The 21,394-nt window shown below is 36.7% G+C and overlaps 3 protein-coding genes across 4 annotated transcripts; 2 read left to right on the top strand and 1 right to left on the bottom strand.

Annotated features, from left to right (window-relative positions):
- Positions 1 to 593: 593 nt before the first annotated feature.
- On the top strand, positions 594 to 5,617 carry imp4 (IMP U3 small nucleolar ribonucleoprotein 4). Its single transcript, XM_052555419.1, has 9 exons — positions 594 to 711; positions 1,682 to 1,790; positions 1,896 to 1,979; positions 2,062 to 2,171; positions 2,356 to 2,488; positions 2,683 to 2,837; positions 3,481 to 3,575; positions 5,130 to 5,203; positions 5,314 to 5,617. Exons 1-9 carry the CDS (start codon positions 709 to 711, stop codon positions 5,424 to 5,426), a joined length of 876 nt encoding a protein of 291 aa, XP_052411379.1. The 5' UTR covers positions 594 to 708; the 3' UTR covers positions 5,427 to 5,617.
- Positions 5,618 to 5,935: 318 nt separating this feature from the next.
- On the top strand, positions 5,936 to 16,765 carry araf (A-Raf proto-oncogene, serine/threonine kinase). The gene is made up of 16 exons (XM_052555634.1): positions 5,936 to 6,011; positions 7,352 to 7,550; positions 7,708 to 7,811; positions 7,907 to 8,009; positions 8,962 to 9,116; positions 9,195 to 9,293; positions 9,382 to 9,523; positions 9,993 to 10,017; positions 10,240 to 10,367; positions 10,460 to 10,662; positions 10,819 to 10,995; positions 11,489 to 11,535; positions 11,857 to 11,975; positions 12,115 to 12,246; positions 12,406 to 12,540; positions 13,585 to 16,765. Exons 2-16 carry the CDS (start codon positions 7,443 to 7,445, stop codon positions 13,723 to 13,725), a joined length of 1,818 nt encoding a protein of 605 aa, XP_052411594.1. The 5' UTR covers positions 5,936 to 6,011; positions 7,352 to 7,442; the 3' UTR covers positions 13,726 to 16,765.
- A 221-nt stretch (positions 16,766 to 16,986) lies between these two features.
- On the bottom strand, positions 16,987 to 20,846 carry zgc:64051 (leukocyte surface antigen CD53). Of its 2 annotated transcripts, none has more exons than XM_052555636.1 (8): positions 20,680 to 20,846; positions 19,197 to 19,266; positions 18,894 to 19,082; positions 18,544 to 18,618; positions 18,363 to 18,467; positions 18,077 to 18,172; positions 17,853 to 17,936; positions 16,987 to 17,734 (listed from the first exon to the last, which is right to left on the bottom strand). In XM_052555636.1, the coding sequence occupies exons 2-8, from the start codon at positions 19,251 to 19,253 to the stop codon at positions 17,666 to 17,668; spliced, it is 675 nt and encodes a 224-aa protein (XP_052411596.1). In that variant the 5' UTR covers positions 19,254 to 19,266; positions 20,680 to 20,846; the 3' UTR covers positions 16,987 to 17,665. The 2 variants fall into 2 exon arrangements, with proteins under 2 accessions (XP_052411596.1, XP_052411597.1); XM_052555637.1 differs by having other exon boundaries at positions 19,197 to 19,286; positions 20,680 to 20,816.
- Positions 20,847 to 21,394: the final 548 nt, after the last annotated feature.

The raw sequence follows: 21,394 nt of genomic DNA, 5'->3' as shown, positions 1-21,394 counted from the left end.
AATATATTATATATTTGAATACACTTAATAATATATTAATGATACATATATTATATAATATATTGCAAAATATACAAATGATTGCCACTTTCAATATATTGCAATATACTTGAAAAAATAAATATATATAAGAATATATGCCTAATATATTACATGATATTTTCCAATATACTGCAATATATTTTTGTTTCATAAGGGTTAATAATTAATTATATGACTATTTTGGTGAAACCGTCCGCCGTACCTTTCAGTGTTTAATTATTAATTGATTTATTGACTGGTGAATATAAATGACAATAACAGAACAGCATTTATTTGAAATCAGAAAACAGTTTCTGCTGTCGCTCCTCTCCAAAGACTGTCTTGTCGCATAGTTGAGGCTTGTTGTTACAAAAACTCTGGTTAACATGGAAAAGCTCATAGGACACTGTGTTAATGTCATTATTGGTAAATTTTTGCATTCTTGCGGTAGTTTCTATGTATTATAGGTGATTTTAAATAATAATAATAATAATAATCTTTCATACTAAGCAATTACTGTTCCTAAAGACCAGCTTTCTGATACGCGCTCAAAGGGCCAGTTATGAACTTTTATTTTGAAAGCTCGTGACACTTTTGTTCGTTGTCAGTGATTGGATGAGCGGATTGACCAACAGGAAATCGTGATAGTAGACTGTAAGGCTGAATTGTCACGTGTAGTTGTTCAAAATGGTAAGTATAACATAACGCATTTAAATTATCCTGATAAAATATATTAAGACATGTTTTTTTTTCTGCCTGTAATTCTTTTAACGTGGTTTAATTATCTCGCGCTACATAGAGCAGTAGTTTATCAAGGGAGTCAATGCTTTCCTGTTTGTTCTGTAGTGTAACGTAGTCATGCTCCATAATAAAGTGTTGAATAGATGAACACACTCAACAGTCTAATTTGTTATAAACAAATGTGTCAGCTAACTTTTTTAAACTAATTTCCTAAATATTCTTTGGCCTTAGCCATGTTTTACCGTTTATTTTCCTTGGGAATATAATAGTAAGTTACCACATGCCAAGTCTAGGTAGCTACGTTGCTAACAATTATTTAACGTTATCTCTTACCGTTAAGGGCATACATTTTGGTTTAGTATTTATTTTTTATTTATTTTTTTGTTAATGGAAATCATTATTTTTTTATTCAGCAAGATTGCATTAAATTTGTCACAAGTGACTGTATATTAATTTGCAATGTTACAAAAGATTTCTATTTCAAATAAACTGTTTTTTTTTTTTTTTTTTTTTTTTTTTTTTTTACAACATTCTGTTAATCAAAGAATCCTGATAAGCTTTTTACAAGCTGGTTAATCGGCTACTTTCAAGATTTGTAATAATAATTTAGTTTTTTGAGCACCAAATAATCATATTAGTATGATTGCTTAAGGATTAAAAGACTAATGGCTGCTGGAAATTCAGCGTTGCCATCACAGGACTAAATTACATTATTGAAATGTTAGAAAACAGTGTTCATTTGTACTAATATTTCACATTATGATTGCTTTTTGGAACTGTAATCTGTCAATCTGTTTACTAGACAGCTTGGTGAGCATACAAGGCTCCTTTTAAAAACATAAAAAATCTTACTGACAGTAAGAACGGTAGTGTATTTCCTACAATTCATATTGTTTCTGAAATGGATTTTGTGCTGTAGCTGCGGCGAGAGGTGAGACTGAGAAAGGAATACCTGTACAGGAAAGCCCAGGAGGACAGACTGTACACTATTGAAGAGAAGAAACAGAAGCTCAAATCTGCTTTAGATGGTGAGACTCCAGCCATATCTTAATCATCTCATCAAACTCTCCTAAGCGATCTGATATATATATATCGCGCTTCTCTTATTTTACACTGTTCATATCTATTTGCAGAAAATCGCCTTTTACCAACCGAAGTTCGGAAGGAGGCTTTAGACTTACAGAAACTGTTGGAGTTTGATGATGAGGGTGGAGAAGGTGACTATTTTTTTCTGTCACTTATATCGGAATCCAGTTTTATCTGCCACCATATGTAAAAATATTTTGTGACATCACATAGGTGTTAGTTCTCATATGGATGATGAGTACAAATGGGCAGGAGTGGAAGATCCCAAAGTTATGGTCACAACATCCAGAGACCCCAGCTCTAGACTCAAGATGTTTGCTAAAGTATGTAAAATCCTAATATTAATATTTGACAGGATAAAATGTTTCTGTGTGTGAATGCATGTAGTTGCATGTAGTTAGGTCTAATCTGATGTTTTGTATGTTCATGTTACCATAATGACGTAAGTGAAACCTTCCTCTTTCAGTGGTTGTGGTTTCTTTAGGTGGCATTCTTTTTTTTTTCCAGGAAATGAAGCTGATGTTTCCAGGGGCCCAGCGTATGAACAGAGGAAACCATGAAGTTAAAACATTAGTGCATGCATGCAAAGCTAATAATGTCAGTGATCTGGTCATAGTTCATGAGACCAGAGGCCAACCAGGTTTGGACGTTTATGGTTTTCATCTGTTTCTTGTTTTATTGCACAGTGTATCAGAACCTAGTAAACATTGGGTATATTATGAAAGGTTTTTTATTTTTATTATTGCTTTAATTGCATATCCATTTTAATGTGCAGTTTTTCACTTTAGGTACATTAGATCTTTTCTTTTGTAACATTACATCTTTCTTCTGTAGATGGTTTGGTGGTGTGTCACCTTCCTTTTGGGCCGACAGCCTACTTCACATTATATAATGTGGTAATGAGACATGATGTTCCAGACATCGGCACTATGTCTGAGGCCTTCCCTCACCTCATCTTCCACAGCTTCACGTCACGTCTTGGCCGAAGGGTGAGTTATGCAGGAAATAACTTCTGGTGTCCTTGTAAACCGTAATAAATTAGATTCTCATTCACACTATCATTTCAAAGGGTCACTAATAAATTTTTAAACAAAGTAATGCTTTTATTATTTTATGGAAAAATGCATAAAATTTATTGAAGGGCCAGTAAAGACATTTATAATATTACAAAAAAATTATAGTACTGTGTAGCGCGATTGTTCAACATTTAATAATTGATAGTTTCTTGTGTATTGAATGCTTTCTGAAGATCTATGTCACACTGAATACTGGAAATGTAGCATTTCCATCAGATAAATAAATTACATTTTATATTAAAATAGTCATTTTAAGTTGTAATATTCCACAGTATTGCTTTTTTACTGCTTGTTCTCATAAATTCAGACTTGGTTCATTTAAGGGACTTCTTTGAACATTAGTGAAAAGTGTTTGATTTTCAGTTTCCTATTTGAATAAAAAGAACATAATTATTGTCTTGCCATATGTGATAGAAAGAGACTAGGTTTTACTGAAAGAAAAAAAGAAAATCTCCATGTGACATAATAAAGGCTTCTGAAAACCTTCTTGGTTTAGTAAAGGAATTTATGTGTTAAGCTGAAAATAATGTATATAAAAAAATGTTTCCCTCTCTAGGTCTCTAACATCCTGAAGTATCTGTTTCCTGTACCCAAAGAGGATAGCAGACGTGTTATTACATTTGCAAATACAGATGATTTCATCTCTTTCAGGTGAGTGATAGTCTGTTATCAGGGCTTAAAGTTCTCCGGCACCGTGCCGGATTTCCGGCGTGCAGCGTTTAATCTTACATAAAAAAATACAATCTTGTTGATTGAAATCACTTTTGAGTCCATGCATTCACCTACCAATGGTATGAGAGGTGCAACTTTCACTCTCAACCAAACTAACATTAGTAGCCAGTCAGAATGCTTTGCTTTTAGAAACACGAGAAACGCATAATAGTATTCAATTGCAGAGTTGCAGCCTTGATGATAGAGAAGCACGACAAAAAGCTGTGAGGAATGGTCAAATATATCCATCTAGCACGTATTTACATAGAAAAGCTCATGATAAAGCAGCGGAGCTTTGTGAACAGCTCAGAGTAATCATGTCATCTCCATAAGAACGATGATTGCCATAACATATTTACCGGGATTTCTGAAAAGGTCCTGTTCACTATTTCACCTGTTCATCTATTAATGGTAACTTTACCAGTAAAGACTGTGTGTGTGAAAGGGGCTAAACTCTTTATTTGTAACGTAAATCATTTATAAACCTTTTTACATCAACCTATGTCTAAATATGCCATTGTATTGTACATCGCGATTTCAAAATAAATGTTTCTGCACGTGACCAAATATTAAAATGTAATGGATTTAAACATTGTTTAATCAAGCTGTAAAATAAAACGTCACCAGGCCCTTGGCGCCCTCTGCAGGTATTTGTTTTAATACATAATGTACTTAAGTTATGTTCATGTTATATATAGGCATCCTACATTATGTATTTTAACAGTGTTGTTCAATACAATCTTGTAATTTCGTGGTTTTGATGTTTTATTTGAGCCAATTGTTATTGCCTCATTGTTAGTTTATACATAAATAGTCATACTAAAGCCTGGTTTTCACTTAGGTTTGTTTGTTACAAAAAAAGAAAAAAAAGAAAATAGGATTACTCAGTTGTCAAAAAATTCAGTAGATGAATTTATTACCAAAAGAATCATTACATCGTTAGAGCCCTAGATTAGTTAAAATATTTCTAAATACAACTGCATTGTTTTACTTTTTGTAATAAAAAGACAAACATTTTATTGAAAACTTCTTAAAAACAGCATTAAAATATTGTCACATTCTAGTGAACCAAGTATCTGTACTTTGTATCATCTCATTAGCTAAGTGTATTGTCACACCCCTAGTGTCGATAAGTGATGATATAGCTCATAACTATCCAAGTGTATGATACAGCTTTCATTCTGCAGGTCATGCATATATATATATATATATATATATATATATATATATATATATATATATATATATATATATATATATATATATATAATCAGTTTGAATAAAGAAAGCAATAACTTTGCCATAGTATCCTTTCAAATGTTAAAGTTGTAAAAGTCATTGCATGCTTGACATGTGCTGCCCATGCCCCGCCTCCGGAAAAAAGTTCAGGCTCAGGATTTTTTTTTTTTTTGCTTTAACCACCGTGTTATTTTTAAGGTTTTGAGTTTAAGAAGATTGGTTTTAATAATTTTGAAATGACTTTGTATATTGCAGACACCATACCTACAAGAAAACCGATCACAAGAACGTTGAGTTGACAGAGGTTGGACCCAGATTTGAAATGAAATGTAAGCAGCTCCGTTTTATTTGGTTTTAAATTTAATTGATAATATTAATACAGAAAAGGCACTTATGTTCTCTGCTAATAATTTATTTGTGATTAATCTTCCTTTTTCAGTGTACATGATCAAGCTCGGCACACTGGAGAACGAGAATACAGCAGATGTTGAGTGGCGACTCCATTCTTACACACGCACTGCCAAAAAAAGGAAATTCTTAAGTGTGGAATAGCCCAGTGTTCTCATGAGAAACCTGTTCTTCTGTCAGAATTGATATTTTCAATGTAATTCCACCGACATAGTGGACTTTTTTACATTACGTTGTGACATTTAAAAACATGGATGAAATCCTTTCAATATTAAAATGTTCTGCAAATTAAATGTTTTGTACAGTCACCTGAACATTAAAAAACGTTCATTACATTTGTATGTTTTGTGTTCTGTTTATTATTGTTGCTTCGTTATTACGTATGAATTGGCTTTTATTGAATATTTAAACTGAGTTTTTGCTTTTAACTTTTTTTTTATTATTATTGTTGATTTTACAAATTTATTTTATTGTTTTAACACTTTGAACAGTATGTTTAGAATGTAAGTAGCAGCTGTGTAAAGTTGCTTGGAAAAACATTACATTCGTTACCCGCAGCACACGCCCCTTTCTCATTCCCTTGCTGCAAAGTACAACAATGGACGACCAATCAGTGGCTCGATTCACAAATCTCGACCAATCAGAGCGCGAGCTTTCGCTGTTCCGCTTTCCCTGAAATTCTTTGCTGATCTGACTTGAGACTGAGAGAGTTCAAGATGGCTGTCTCAGGTGAGTATTTACTCTGAAGCAAAAAACTGCTAAGTGGGTCTCGCGAACGGGCTGCGTAGTTTGTAGAAATACTTTTTGCAGGTGTAAATCGTGTCAATTCATACCTCGGCGGTTGCGAAATTCAGATTAAGACTAGTTTTTGAACTTTTAGACAGCATTAGCAATACTAGCTAGCTAGCAGCTAGTCGTCTAATCCCTTTCCGCCTTACGAAAACAGCATTCCCTCCTTCAGCTCGAAAACGGCACCTGACAGGACTTAAGGATCTATATTGAGCTAATATGCTTTTATACTTCAGTCACAATATTGAGTAATGTCTTGATAAATTGAACAAGCTAGGAGTGCATGGCCTGTTATACAGTAAAAGAGCAGAGCAAATGATCAGACACATCACTCTTAGCTAAACCCAGCCAGTCATCTTCATTGCAGGCTGATACACATTTCTGTGGTTACACTTTCAGGAGGGGAGGTGTTTGTGTAAAACATCTTTATAATTCTCTGTCCTGCGTTTATACTGCATATGTAGCATGGTGTGTTTGGGTTCTTTTACCTTTCTAAGCGCTTTTGATCAAGGATTGATCACAGAGGACTGGTTTAGAAATTAGATTTTTTTGCATATATAATAATAATAATAATGTACATACATAAAACGAGGTCGTGGATGTTTATGAAATCTATATAGTTTGAGTCTGTGTATATATTTGCAGTTTTAGATGTGTGTGTGTGTATACATTTATGCTGTTGTATTTTTATATCAAGGTAGTAAATGTTTAATATATATTAGTTATTATATTGCGGAATGTAAGTGTAAGATCAGTATTTGGTTATTACATGCTCATATACTGCTCATATACAACACCAGTGATGTTTTGCTTGATGGTGCAACTGCAGTGGTTTCCAGTGTGCACAATACTTGTGGTTTAAGGTTGCAAAGACTGTATACTGCATTAAATATCATAAAACGTTCAATCCAAAGTACTTGTTCCTACATGTCTGGATTAAATGGCTTCATTTCAGAGTTTGATAGCCTTAAGACTTAAATTATAGTCTGTAATTATAGACTAAAATGTTGAAAGGAGTTTGAACGACATCGGATATCTTTATTTGAGGCATTTCCTTCTACATCTGTTTCATATTGGTTTTATTACATTAAAAGACCAGTGTAGAAACTAGTATTTATTTACGCAATTACAAGCTCCACTGACATGTGGTTCTGAGTTATCAGTTTGTGTGCTTTTTCTCAATAGAGTGTAATTTCAAATGCCCACACCTATATATATATATATATATATATATATATATATATAATTATTCTTTTTTATTTTTATTTTTTTCATCCCAGGCTCCAGATGAGGGCTTCTTCCTGCTTTGCCCTGGTGTGTAACTCTTGAGTGTCAGTGCTGCCAGTCCCTCACTGCCCCTTTGGAGACACCATGTCCAACACCTCCTCCTGTTCCTCCTCGGGGGAAAACAGCCCGGATGACACACCCCGAGGTGGGGGCACCATTCGTGTCTACCTCCCCAACAAGCAGCGGACGGTGGTGAGGGTTCACTGGAGACTGATTTGTTTAAAATGCCCTTTATTGATTTTAACAAACATTTGGAACCGCTAATATAACCTGTGTATGCATATATTTGTAATCGGAGGTTGTGTGTTTGTGATCATATATTGATAGCACGGTGTGACCATGTGTTCAGGTAAATGTTCGGCCTGGGCAAACGGTCTATGACAGTCTAGATAAAGCCCTGAAGGTCAGAGGCCTAAGCCAGGATTGCTGTGCTGTCTTTCGCCTTCTTGAAGGGTAGGTGTGCCTAAGAATTTGGCTCTTAAAATGGCAAAATCTCTCCTTAGTAAGTTTATACTCATTTGTTTTGACTTTGTTCTTCTTTTGGCCAGCCGGAAGAGACTTACAGAATGGGACACTGACATAACACCTCTCGTAGGGGAAGAGCTTCTGGTGGAAGTGCTGGATGATGTTCCTCTTACCATGCACAACTTCGTAAGAGCTACGTTCTCATTTTTAGGCCTTCATAGTTCAATAGGGGGTGGGGGGGGGGGGTGTTGGTACTGATGTACTGGAGAATATTTGCAGCAAATAATCTGGATGTGTATGTAGGATGATTATGACGAGTAAATAAAGATTACTTTTACCCAGATCCTGCTCTGAGCTCATTCCAGCAATTCTGGGACTTTTGGTTTAAATTTGAACTGCTGATGCTTAAATTAAATTGGTAGCCCTTTACAGTAAGGTTAAATTTGTAATATTAGAAAATTCACTAGTTATGATGAAGTTAAAATGAACAACGTTCCACAGCAATTATGAATCTTGGTTAATATTAATACATTGTTTACTTATTCTTTTATGTATATATTTTATTTTGCACCACAGCTCTAACATTCTAATAGATTAAAATTTTTAGCTAATTTTAGGATAATTTCAAGTTTGAGGTTAACATTATGCTCATTTATTGCATTTTTTCTTTTAATAAAAAAGGCTGAATTTATTTGATTAAAAAAAGTGCCATTCTGAAATATTATGATTTAAAATTACATTTTTTTAAAAATGTTATTTACTCTGAAGGCAAATCTGAATTCTTAGCAGCCATTTCTTCAGTCTTCAGTATCCCATGATTCTTCAGAAATCATTCTAATATGCTGAGCAAGATTTATCAATATTAAAAACAGTTCTGCTGCTTGATATTTTTGTGGACACTGTGATGCATCTTTTTTTTTTAGGATTTTTAGATTAATTGAAATTGAAAGAGTAGCATATATTTCTATACTGTCATTTTTCGATCAGTTTAATTAAACCCGTCTGAGGAAAGGTATTTAAAAAACCATACCGACCTCAGATGTTGAATGGTATTCTATACCAGTTACATGAACATATCGGCATTAACTTGCAAGCCAAATCAGCTTCACACTTAAATGGCTCAATTTTGTTTTCACAGGTACGTAAAACATTCTTTAAATTAGCTTACTGTGACTTCTGCCACAAGTTCTTGTTCAACGGCTTCAGGTGTCAGACGTGTGGGTATAAATTTCACCAGCACTGCAGCAGTAAAGTCCCTACAGTGTGTGTGGATATGGACACCATGACAAAACGGTATGCTCTGAATGGAATTGTCTGTTTATGTGTGATTGTCCTAATTTGTGTAACTCAACTTGTGTTCTGTTCTCTCAGGTGTGTTCCTAATACAGAAGACTGCCCTTCGATAATGATATATCCGGCCACCAATTCTATATCAGAGAGCGACATTCCCTTAACTTCAGATTCTCCTGGGTACTCTCTAACTTCACCTATAAATAGATGTACCTGTTGATCCCCTAGGGGAAATGTAACACTAGCCGACATGTTTTACCCCTTGTAGAGAGGAACTGCAGTCTACCCCATCCTTCCGTTTGATCATGCGAGGAGAGGACGGTCAGTCTCTCCAGAGGCATCGCTCCACCTCAACCCCCAACGTCCACATGGTCAGCACGCTGGACCCTGGCGCTGCTAGCCTCATGGAGGTTAGAGACCGGACTAGAGGATCATCAAGTCCACATACCTTTTCTCATTTTTTTTTTTTTAGTTCCCAAGAACAGTTCACCCACAAATAAAAGAATTCACCCTCTATGCTTCCAAATTTTCCTCTATGCACCCAAAAGGTGATGTTAGAGTTTTCACACTGATATTTTCCGTACAGTGAAAATGGCTGTCAATATCTGAAACCAGAAAATCAGCATTTAAAAAGTTTGCTACACTTCTGTGTTTGTGTTCCACGGAAGAAAGGAAGTTGTGCAGATTTGAAATTAAAATGCATTTTTTGGGTGAACTGCCTTTGTACTAGAGTATTAGCCTGCCTAGATATCAAATGTCAATATATGTTACTTTAGATATCAAATGTCAAGATATGTTACTTCACGGAAAATGACAGTGGAGGTTCTGCATGCCTCAATCGCATTTATTCATTCATTTTTTTCCCCCATTCTCATTCAGGAGTCATTAAAAATCAGCACAATGGGTGAGTGTTGTTGGTTAGTTTTTCCTCTCATTTTTTTCCACTTTGACTACTTGCCTATAATGTGTGTGTATATATAATATATTATTATTTATTTATGTATTTTTTTGTTTCTACACACCCACATTACACTACATATATTTTTGTTACTTAACCATATCTGATTACAATGACTCAAATATCTCTGTGTGTGAACTGGCCTTCACATTCTAATGTTGTCCACAGGGCCAGAGTCGTCTCCAAAGCCTTCCACTAGCCCTCCCCACATAGGTTCACCAGGAAAAAGACCCCCCAAATCCCCTTCTGAGTCCAAGGAAAGAAAACAATCCTCATCAGATGATAAAAAGAAAGTGGTGAGTGTGTCTTATTTTAATAGGGAGCCCAGAAGACACAACCCAATTTACATTTTTTTTTTTTCAAAATCAATTTTTGTGTGTGTGTTTAGTACCGGGGAGGTTACAGAGACTCCAGTTACTACTGGGAGGTGCACTCAAAGGAGGTGACCATGTTGAAGAGGATTGGAGCGGGTTCTTTTGGGACCGTCTTTAAAGGCAAGTGGCATGGAGACGTGGCTATCAAGATTCTTAAAGTGACAGAGCCCACACCGGAGCAGCTCCAGGCCTTTAAAAATGAGATGCAGGTTTTACGGTGAGTCGTCATCTGCACGATCCTATCTACAAAGTAACAGTGGTTCTCATTAATGTTGCTTGACTGCATTAGTAATGTCATCTGCTGCTACAATCGGCTAATCTCCCGTTCAGATCTTCTGTTCAGTATGACTAATTTGAGACTTTTGCTTCTCAGAAAAACACGCCATGTCAACATTCTGCTGTTCATGGGCTTCATGACGAAGCCTAATTTTGCCATCATCACGCAGTGGTGTGAAGGCAGCAGCCTCTACCGCCACTTGCATGTTACTGAGACCAAGTTTGACACCATGCGCCGTATCGATGTTGCTCGCCAGACTGCACAGGGCATGGAGTGAGTTTTCTTTTTTCTTGCTGTATGCTGTGCCATTTAATGTACACTACTGTTAAAAGGTTTGGCATAAGAAAATAACTTTTAATCAGCAAGGATGCATTTAATTGATCAAAAGTGACAGTGAAACATTTGTAACATTAGCACCACTGTTTACAACAGGGAATCACAACTCTAGCCATCAGGGTCCAAGTTCCTGTAGAGTTTAACTCTAATCTTGATCAAATTCACCTGCCTGTGACCTTTTAGAGATCCTGAAGATGTTGAGCCACTTGCTCAGGTGTGTTTGATTAGGGCTGGAACTAAACTCTGCAGAAGAATGGACCTCGAGGACCAGAGCTGAAAACCTCTGGTGTACAACATTGATAATAATAAGAAATCAGCATATTAGAAGGATTCTGAAGCCTCATGTGACACTGACGACTGGTATAATGGCTGAAAAAGTGTAGAAAATCTCAATTTTGTACATCATTTGCTGTTTATCTTTCCTTTACAGTTATCTTCATGCCAAGAATATCATTCATCGGGACTTGAAATCTAATAGTATCCTTTCTATAATGGATTAGCAGTGCTTTTGTCTGTACTGTGAGATATCTGTTGCAGGATAGATCAGATTGAACCCATTTGCTGCCAGTAGATGGCATCATGGTTGCATCTTATTATACTGGTAAATTGCCAAGCCGCTTTCGGTCTTAATGCTTGTAAATAATTAATAAATAATTGTCTGATTTCCCTTAATTACTGGCATGAGATGGAAGGCTAAGGTTGTTGGTTTACTGGAATAATAGTGCTAATGCATTCTCTGTAGTGATATTGTAGTCATTCTTTGTTCTGCATGATACTCCTCCTGAGCTCATGTGTCAGATATCTTCCTCCACGAAGGCTGGACGGTAAAGATCGGTGACTTTGGGCTGGCCACAGTCAAGTCTCGCTGGAGTGGCTCTCAGCAGGTCGAACAGCCCAGTGGCTCCATCCTGTGGATGGTGAGTAGTCATCACCCAGCTCAATACCTCATTCATCAATGAATCTAAAACTTAGTAGCTTACCACTCAATTGAAGTAGTTTAATCCGGCATTTATTGTTGAAAAGTACAGCTTGTTTAACTCTGCGGTTGTTTTTCAGGCCCCTGAGGTGATCAGAATGCAGGACACTAACCCATACACCTTCCAGTCAGATGTATACGGATATGGAGTGGTGCTCTATGAACTGATGTCTGGGACTTTGCCTTATACGAATATCAACAACCGCGACCAGGTCAGCTATTCGCCACCACTCTGATAGATTGTCCTTTAAATAGTTTTGAACGAAGCCCAAAATAACTATCATCATTTACTCGCCCTCATCATGACTGTATGACTTTCTTTCCTGTAGCACAGAAGTTAACTATGATTTGTGGTTGTTCTCTTCCTGTAGATTATTTTCATGGTGGGTCGTGGCTTTTTGTCTCCAGACCTCAGTAAATTATACAGTAACTGCCCTAAATCAATGAAGAGGCTCATCATCGACTGTCTGAAATTCAAACGTGATGAACGGCCCCTCTTCCCACAGGTAAACCTGACTAGAGCCTTTCTCTGCTTTCCAGTGCAATCATGTCAGATTAAGTGATAGCTAGGACTGTGATGGTGGTAATGGACTGTTAATTTCAGTTTAATGCGTTAAAAATAGTTAATGCAGAGGCGGGGGTTAGCCACCCCACTCACAACTACTGCCTCTGTCACTTTTTCTCTTGTCAAAAAGTTTATTTATTCAGTCACAAAATGATTGAGACTTGACTTGACAGAAGTCAGCGTTTTTCGCTGAAACGGTACTGAGTTCGCAGCGCATGCTCTTATGTTCCTTGCACAAAGGAAAGTTGCCGTGCATGCATGTAATATATAAATATTCTAGATAACATATATGTATACATGTCTCTGAAATCAGCCCAACACTCATTTAACACACCCAGTTTAACTCATCTGCTTGTGTTTATTTTAGTATTTCCGTCAGTGAAGATGCAGCCTGCAAAACACTCAAATAAATATCAAAGAAATAATACCGTTAACAAGGAAGTAGCCTAAATAAGAAAGTTAAATACAACCTTTCTAACGGACGCAAGCAGGGCATGGCGACAAAATGCTCATAATTAGTGATGCTACACTGGATGCGGCACAACACGGGATGACAAATCCCCTCAGAAATACTGCCTCGTCCTATTTCTGAGGTACTGACACAGTTCAAATGTCCTATGTAGACACTAGACAGACAAAACCAGTTGCCATGTGAAGACACCATTCACGGTTCAGCCACCAAGCAAGCGGCGCATTCCCAACGAGGTCCATCGTCCAACACAAAATGAATTTGCTGAATGCATAAACTGTTTTCCTGCGCTCAAACCTGCCAATCTAAAAGAAACGCTGTGTATGGTGTTTGAGGTCATTTGTGAATTACCGTAGACTTAGATTCTAAATAAAACAATTTGCATCTATAACTGTTATTACACTTGCATTGTGGTTGCTATAGAGTGCGTGACCTCGCGTGCATTACTGCTGGTGGCAGCTGACAACCATTATAGCCCTAGTGATAGCCTCCTGTTTCGTCTCTGCTGTTTTTCAGATCTTGGTGGGCATCGAGCAGGTCCAGGATCTGTTGCCAAAAATTGAGCGGAGTGCCTCTGAGCCCTCTTTACACCGTGCTGTACACGCCGAGGACCTGAACCCGCTTCTCCTTCACACCACACGCCTCATGCCTCTGTGAGACTGCCGGAGACGATCCGCTTCTCTCCCAGATGCCGTGCAGGATCATTCCCAGCATGGTGTTCCTCTCATTATTCCACAGAGAGCACCCAAATTCGGTCACACATATAGTCAAACACATAACATTATCTACTTGTTCATGTTCCCTCCTTCCTCTTTTCCATTCCAGCTGCTCCTCCCTAAAGTTGCCTGTAGAGAATTTCAGATTCTTTCTGGACCAGCTGCTTTCTTAAACAGAAGCAGGAAGTTAACTGTGCTCTCTTATTACACTTAATGGATTTCCAAATCCAAGCATCATATCAGCAATATATCGGCACAATCTTAATGACCTCCTTTTCTGAGGTATATTTCAAAATGTGTTATGGTTGCTTACACGTTACCTCTTTTACTTTAAGATGAAAGTAGCGTTTTACTTTAGAACAAGCAATTTAGCATGGAGATTTTCTTCTTTTTTTTTTTCTTTACCTGTTCTCCTTGGTTGAAAATCATTGGCCAATGATAACACAATGTTGATGAGTCCATTCTTCTACATCAGTCACAGAGACTTTCTGCTCACAGATTGGTTCGCACTCAGTTAATGATCATAAACATGATCATACGCCCATTGCTGTTGTTTTGGCATCTTTTTTTAATTCCGTTATATTTCTTTTAAGTGTAAAATATTGGTGTCAGATTTGGTTGGATCTTTTTGCCCTTAATAATTATGCTGTGCATTTGTGATATTTAAAAAAAAAAACATCTGATTTGGCTCTACCTTTGTGCTTTCTCTTTTTCCGTTGGTGAGCTTTAAATTGTGTAGCTTAATGAAGTCTCAAGAAAATGGCACAAAACAGTGGGGCACTTCCTGAAGTTATTGGGAAGGAAAAATATACACTTTTCTTTCGTTGCTTTGAAATGAGTACATTTGGCTTTCTGGATTTAAAACAAGATGGATTTGTTCGTTTTAAAATGGAGTAAGAATTCACAAAGTAAACTAAAATGGCACATGATGACCATAAGCAAGACTGGTGAACTAGTACTGACACCTCAACCCAGTCTAACTTGTGAACTAATGCTTTCTGTTTGCATGTGGTGGTGATGTTTCTACCCGTGCTGTTACTGGAGTGCAGAGGTTCTTAATCCTGGTCCAGGGTTGAGCTGATGATCTGAATCTGGTGTGTTAAATAAAGAAGACATCTAAAACATCACAAAGTAGGGGATCAGCAGGACAAAAATGAAGAACCACTGCTGAAGGGATTTTTTGTTCATAGCTCTACATTCAGATAGTGTTGAGCAATAGTTCAGAGAATGAGGCTTGGTTTTGCATATTGAAGCTTAAGTGTCATTCATTTGTCTGAATGAGGTCCATAAATGTTCTTCATTTGGCAGTCACACAGCAGCTTTTAAGGTGGATTTCAGAGTTTTCAAAGAAACTAGACTTCTTAAATAAGGCTGCTAACTTTAGACCGGCTGATTAATTGACTAGTTTTAGTTTTGAGTGAGATGATCAAACACAAGATGTGCTTTTCCCTTCTGCAGCGCCAAATCTCGCAGGGCTCTGATAAGACCAAGGAAGGACGTACAGTTCGTAACATTTCCTTCAGATCACATTTGTGGCAGCATGGGGTTTAAGGAGTGCTTCTGGATGCTGTATTCTTCTTTCAGTTAGTTCAGTTCACACCATACACTCTAAAGCATGTCTTTGCAATACAGTCGTGCTAACATAGCAATATTAAAGTTCCTTTTCCTCCCATTCAGATGGTTTCAATAGGACTGACTGAAACCTTAAATGATGGGGCCTTATGTGATATCTGTCCTTTTAATGGAGTCTTAATATATGTAACTTATTGATTCATAACTGACAATTGTACTAAAGGCAGAGCTTTGGTTCTTATCTAGCAATATTCGAATGGGGCTGGGTCCCTCGTTGAGCTGCACTCATTCCAAATACAATGCCTATGGAAGATGCACTAGGCGATTCTATGTCTCTTGTTCATGAGAGATGGTTTCACATCACTTCATTGGCTAATGGAAATCAATATGTTGTAGTTTCAGACAAACTTGGCTATCTTTATATTTTTCTGCTTGATTACGCACTTCCTCTGTTATTAACAGAGCTGAAGTGCTTCTGGACTTTTGTAGAATGATGATGTGGTACTCCAAGTGTAGGATTTTCCTAAGAAACCAGTGGTAATAATAGTGCTCAGTACAAAAGGAGGTAATTGCGTTATCAAGCATTTCTAGATGGCACTATATGCTCTTCTCTATTCGTAACGGTTGAGAAAGCAAGACTATCAGTTTATTTTTGTATAGGTTTGGATGCACAGCTAGTCCTAATGAGATTTGTGATGCAATTTAAGCTATAATTGAATTATGTGTCTTTAAAACAACAGCCCAGGATCCTCTATAGAATTAGACTTTGGTTTAGGTTTTTTTCCACCAAATTTCAGCCTTATTTGTTGTATGAGAAACCATATCTGGTCCTAGATCATTAAATACAGTAACTACTTCTTCCAACTTTGGATATTTGGAGCATTGCCTTAATGACTTCAACGTCCCTCTGGATACATGTGGAACAAAGACTTTTTCTCCCCTTGTATCTTTGCAGCACCTCATTTGTTCACACTTTTATAGTTTGCATTAAGCCCAAAATAAGATAATTGGTATATGAGATTCAGATTCTGCTTTTGCACAAGGGCACGAATGCAAAAAGGTGAAACTAGATTGGTATACAAGCCAGAAGAACAGAAAATATAGTGAAAGATCAATTTTGTTTAAAAAGATTAGTTTAGCATATTTTAGGTGAACTGCAATAATGTGTGTATAGTTGAAGATGTCTTAAGAGGTGTTTGCGAAAAATGGTGTATTCTGCCGTGTACAGTTACTTTTTCTTTTGTTTCTTTTTTTTAAAGATTACTTTAAATTGTATTTGTTTCTATTTTTTGTGTGATGGTTCAAAAAGAACAAAATTATTTTAAAACATTTAGTATTTTATAGTTATTTTGGGTCTTAAATATTGTGGAGACAGGATTTTGTCCTAAAATAAAACTGTTGAATTCTGATGTTTGGTTTCATTACATTTTTGTTTCAATGCTGTTGACAACATATATTTCATCATTCATGAACTTTAAATGCAATGGCATAACCGAAAGCGTCATTTCAAGCCACCCATCATGACCATGACACTAAAGGAAGTGATGATTTGCAATTGGTGCCACTGCCTCTGTCAACCACAAGCACAATGCTGCTATTTTTCTTAATGTTTCAAAAAGCAGAGAAAACCTTTTCATGGTCTTTAAGTTTTAATTCATATCAGTTTGCAGAGAAAAGAAAGCGACAAAAACAATGTGCATTACAAATGGTGTAAATAGTTTTAAATAAGCATGTGTGGTTTCCACCCTGTGCACATTGTGGAAAATCACATGGTTTTGTCACTGCTACAGCTAGTCAGAAAAGGAAGTGATCAGAAATAAGTGCTTTGCATTGTTCAAATATAGTCTACAAAAGTAAATTATAGGAACATAGGTCAAAAATAAGTCTATGACATGAAAGAATCATTACTTTTATACAGTTTAATATACCATTACATTTTTGTGTAAAGATGATTCATCATGGAAAATCTCTCTTACACGTCACACTTTATAACTTGACATTCAGATGAAAGTGGAAGAATTCAGTGTCTAAAACCCCCTAGAATGTTTCCTTTTAAGCTGTGATGGCCAAAGGCAAAGTTTTTTTTAACTAGTTATTTATACCAATTCATACATGCAAAATAATAATAACAATAATGCAGTTAAAAGAATTCTGGAGTTTCTACCACATACCATAAACATGGAACCAAGAATCAAGCATCCGTGTAAGAACTGCAATCCATCTTGTCTTTTACTGGCTGTCTTTGGGTATTTGTGGGGCAATAGTTATAAAAAAACACAAACTGTGAAATATGGAAACATTGAGTTTGGTCATTTGTATCCTAACCCGCTTCGACTTATGTGGCAGAACAGGGTCATTGAGAAACACATACCCAAGACCTACAAGAGGAGAGATCATGTTTAGTCACGTTAATAAAAAATACCATTTAATTATCATATTACATTATTGATCTGCATGAAGTGTAAAAGTAGCTGCTAAACAAAACTGATTGAGTACCTCAATAACGCAGACAACAATGACACCAATCCCTGTGTTCAAGAGGTTTCCTTCAAATGTATTCTTCAGCTTTGTGTAACAACCCTAAATGAGACAATACATGTGATTTAAGATTGAATCAGCTACACAGATGTGTACATTTGATGTGCATCTCCAGATATCGGTTTCATTATTATAGTTTTGCTATATAACTAATATAGAGATGGAAATAAGTGTAGTATTACCTCCTGCCAATAAACTGTTTCATTATTATGAGTTTTGCATGACTCCGGCACATCTGGCCCCCATTCTGTATGGTTACTGATTCCACAGCAATGCAACTGTTGATTTATAAGAAAAGCTGTAATTGATTTTTATTTTTATTTTATTAAGAACAAATGTGTGCCTGTAAAGAAAAAACAGCATAATATTTTGAAGTGTTATGAGTAAGCTGACTTTTCTCAAGAAAATGAGTTGTTCTTCCCAGGACTCGTGCACAACACTGAGCACCACTCATAAATAGGCACTTACAGTTTTTTGTACTTGGTCCCAGTCATCTTCAACTATTGTATTGTTTCTGCTGTCTTTGGATTTCTCTAAACCATCCTTAAGATCTTTTTCAATGAAAGCCCCAATCTGTGAGTAAAAAGCACAGTCTGATCAATTTGTCCTCACATGGACTCTGCTTCCATACTCAAATTCAGTTTCTTACCTGATTCTCGTACAGCAGCAAAAGGCAGGCAGCAGCCAGCTCAGCCAACATTAGAAGGAACAACAGTATGAAGAACTAAACCAACCAAACAAAAAGAGATACTGAGTTTTTTGTGTGTGTGTGTGTGTTTTTTAAGAACCCAGAAAGTTCAACCTAGGCTGGTGATTCACAGACTTTTTGAGCAATTTTGTTTCCTGGGCACTTTCCCACTGAGAATGGGTAACAAATTCCTATTTAGACAATTTAGATTAACCAAAGTTGCCTAGTGAATCATCAAGCCTTAGTGGACAACAGTGAATATGCAAGTATAAGTGATGATGGATGTTAACAGTGTTCTGATTGAGACTCACAGATATAAGCAGGCAACGATTTTCCTTCAGCGCTCCAAGAAAGCCCAAGAAGGAGACACAGGTGATAATGATCCCAATGATGAAAAGCGAGTTTGCGATGTTTACAGCCTGAAGAGTGGGGAGTAAGGAAGAGAACCTGGAGGATGTCATCAAATAGATGCCCAATCCAAAGACTGTAGCCCCACAGACCTGTAATGGTCATTTCACCCAAACAAGAGAGTGGGCCAAACCCAGAGTTTAGAATGGCCTGAGATGAACAGTTTTGAGTTATCATGATGAGACATTCTGAGAAAGGATACATACAAAAAAGATGAAGTTCACCACACACATGGTGTACTTAAGGCACTTCAGGCACGACATCTTCCACTGCGTTCTGCAAAGTTATCAAAAACACTGAGCTCACGTTAAACTGTTATCTCACATTAGGGCTGTCAACATGGTTGGAAAACTACATTAGAATTTTAAATGCATAATTTCAGTTAGGGTTAAAAAAAGCATTTGGCTTCCCCCGAGGCCACAAGAGTGCGCATCAAGCAAAATATTACTAATGCACATTTATTCAAAGCATTGGAATACATGAATTTTTAGTGAATAATATTTAAATTAATGTTTATAAACCAATTATAATTAAGTTGCTTGAACAACCATAAACAAAACAGCATCATGTATGCATTCATGATACAAATGGCGTAAAGCCAATCTCACAGAGTACATTTTGCAGGTAAAAACATGTTAAAAACATGAGAGGCATTGGGATTTAGAAAACCCCACCATAAAGTATCGAGATGTGTTTTTACAGAGTTGAACTTACATTAATTTTACATGGCTTTCTAAACATGCGGCTCTCTTTTGCAAGACGCGAGTGCAATGGTTATAGAAGATGCCCCATTAGAAAATGTGTCTTTTTCCGCAATTCCACAAAATTTTGAAAGAACATCGAAGTAGCGATGGGAACACTAACATTGTCATCGCATCTCGTGGGCCACTGATAAAGGCCAAATACACTTCGGCTGTCCTCGTCCACGCACCGTCTGCATAATGTCATTTTCATCATCGAGCGGCGCGCACCCCGGCCCTGCGTAGGCAATTTTTCATACCGCGCGGGCGGTGCGCGTACATCAGCGAACGCACGAGGTGAATGATGAGACAGAAGCGGTACTGTGTGTCGAGCTCGTCCGCCTTTTGGAAACTGTGCGATACTGCTGGGGGCAAGACAGAACAGAACACGGAATGTGAAGTATACCTGGGACGGGCCTTAAAGCAGCCTCCTTAAGGCACACATAAAATTCGTATGCAACATTTTTGCATTCGAATGTGGATTTTTATTTTAAATTCGACGAATATTCGAAATTCGATTTTTTTTGACAGCCCTATATCACATTAAGAACTTGTGGTATTTCCCAAACTGCTTACATTCACAATTTAAAGATCACTGACTCAGTAAAGTCAGAAAACCTAAGGTGGCAATCTAACACATGAAACTGCTAAATGGAGCCCTGTGTAGAATTTGACGGGCTGTCGTGTGTTTCCTGTGCAACTTCCTTTACCAGAACAAACAGCAATCGACTTTTCCAACACTACTTCGTGAAAACAGACACAGATTAAGATAAATAAAAATGTAAAATTACATAAAACATAAACTGGACATTTTATGAAAACATGTCTATGTTATAAAATACATCATTAAAAAGACCCTCTTTTTAGAAAGCAACAATGTGAGTACTACATTAACAAAAGTATCACTTTTAGAATGAACATAAACGTCAAGAAAATGGTATATTCTTACCTTTAATTTACTCTGTAAAGAATAATCCTCAATTAAGACAGTTGGACTCGCCCTTTGTGATCGTGTTGTTCATAAAATCTGTCACTGGCAGTGGGAGTGCATCATCTTACTTCCTTTGTGAATGTCTCAGTGTCTAACAGACAGTGCAAGTTGTGTTTAAGAAGACCAATGACGCAAATACAGAAAGAGGCGCTATGAAAAAAGTGTGATTCACCGTCATTATACCACATGGTGCATGCCCAAAATACATCTGTTACAGAGAAGCAACTTAGTCTGTTCTAGTTTTGTGCACACCTGTTGCAATACTTCATGCTAAAACCCACACAGGATCACTTATCACAAATAAAATGTGCATCAGAAATAAATGTAACAATTTACTAGCAATATCTTAACACCAATGCATATATTTTGCACAGATAGTAAAGGTGCAATTGTATATTCAATATAATGGACCAACACATAATGTGACTCTAGACCACAAAACCAGTAAGAAAGGTACATTTTTTGAAATTGGGATTTATACATCACTTGAAAGTAAAAAGAAAAAAAAAAGAAAAAAAAACATTATTGAGAAAATCGCCTTTAAAGTCGTCCAAATAAAGTTCTTAGCAATGCATATTAATAATTAAGTTTTGATATATTTACAGCAGGAAATTTACAAAATATCTTCATGGAACAGGATCTTTACTTAATATCCAAATGATTTTTGGCATAA

The sequence above is a fragment of the Carassius gibelio genome, chromosome B5 (genome assembly GCF_023724105.1).
Source record: "Carassius gibelio isolate Cgi1373 ecotype wild population from Czech Republic chromosome B5, carGib1.2-hapl.c, whole genome shotgun sequence".
In the NCBI taxonomy this organism is placed as follows: domain Eukaryota; kingdom Metazoa; phylum Chordata; class Actinopteri; order Cypriniformes; family Cyprinidae; genus Carassius; species Carassius gibelio.
Note: the sequence above shows the minus strand (reverse complement) of the source record. Positions and strands in the feature narration are given on the sequence as shown.

Bases quoted from the DNA above. Each gene is read 5' to 3' on its own strand.
- imp4 (XM_052555419.1), top strand. The intron at 2,838-3,480 runs GTGAGTTATGCA...TTCCCTCTCTAG, and splicing joins CGTCACGTCTTGGCCGAAGG to GTCTCTAACATCCTGAAGTA. The intron at 3,576-5,129 runs GTGAGTGATAGT...TGTATATTGCAG, and splicing joins GATGATTTCATCTCTTTCAG to ACACCATACCTACAAGAAAA.
- araf (XM_052555634.1), top strand. From the start codon at position 7,443: ATGTCCAACACCTCCTCCTGTTCCTCCTCGGGGGAAAACAGCCCGGAT. The intron at 9,294-9,381 runs GTACTCTCTAAC...TACCCCTTGTAG, and splicing joins TTAACTTCAGATTCTCCTGG to AGAGGAACTGCAGTCTACCC. The intron at 10,996-11,488 runs GTGAGTTTTCTT...TTTCCTTTACAG, and splicing joins CAGACTGCACAGGGCATGGA to TTATCTTCATGCCAAGAATA.
- zgc:64051 (XM_052555636.1), bottom strand. From the start codon at position 19,253: ATGTCGTGCCTGAAGTGCCTTAAGTACACCATGTGTGTGGTGAACTTC. The intron at 18,619-18,893 runs GTGAGTCTCAAT...TGGTTGGTTTAG, and splicing joins ATCGTTGCCTGCTTATATCT to TTCTTCATACTGTTGTTCCT. The intron at 17,937-18,076 runs GTAATACTACAC...TGTCTCATTTAG, and splicing joins AAACAGTTTATTGGCAGGAG to GGTTGTTACACAAAGCTGAA.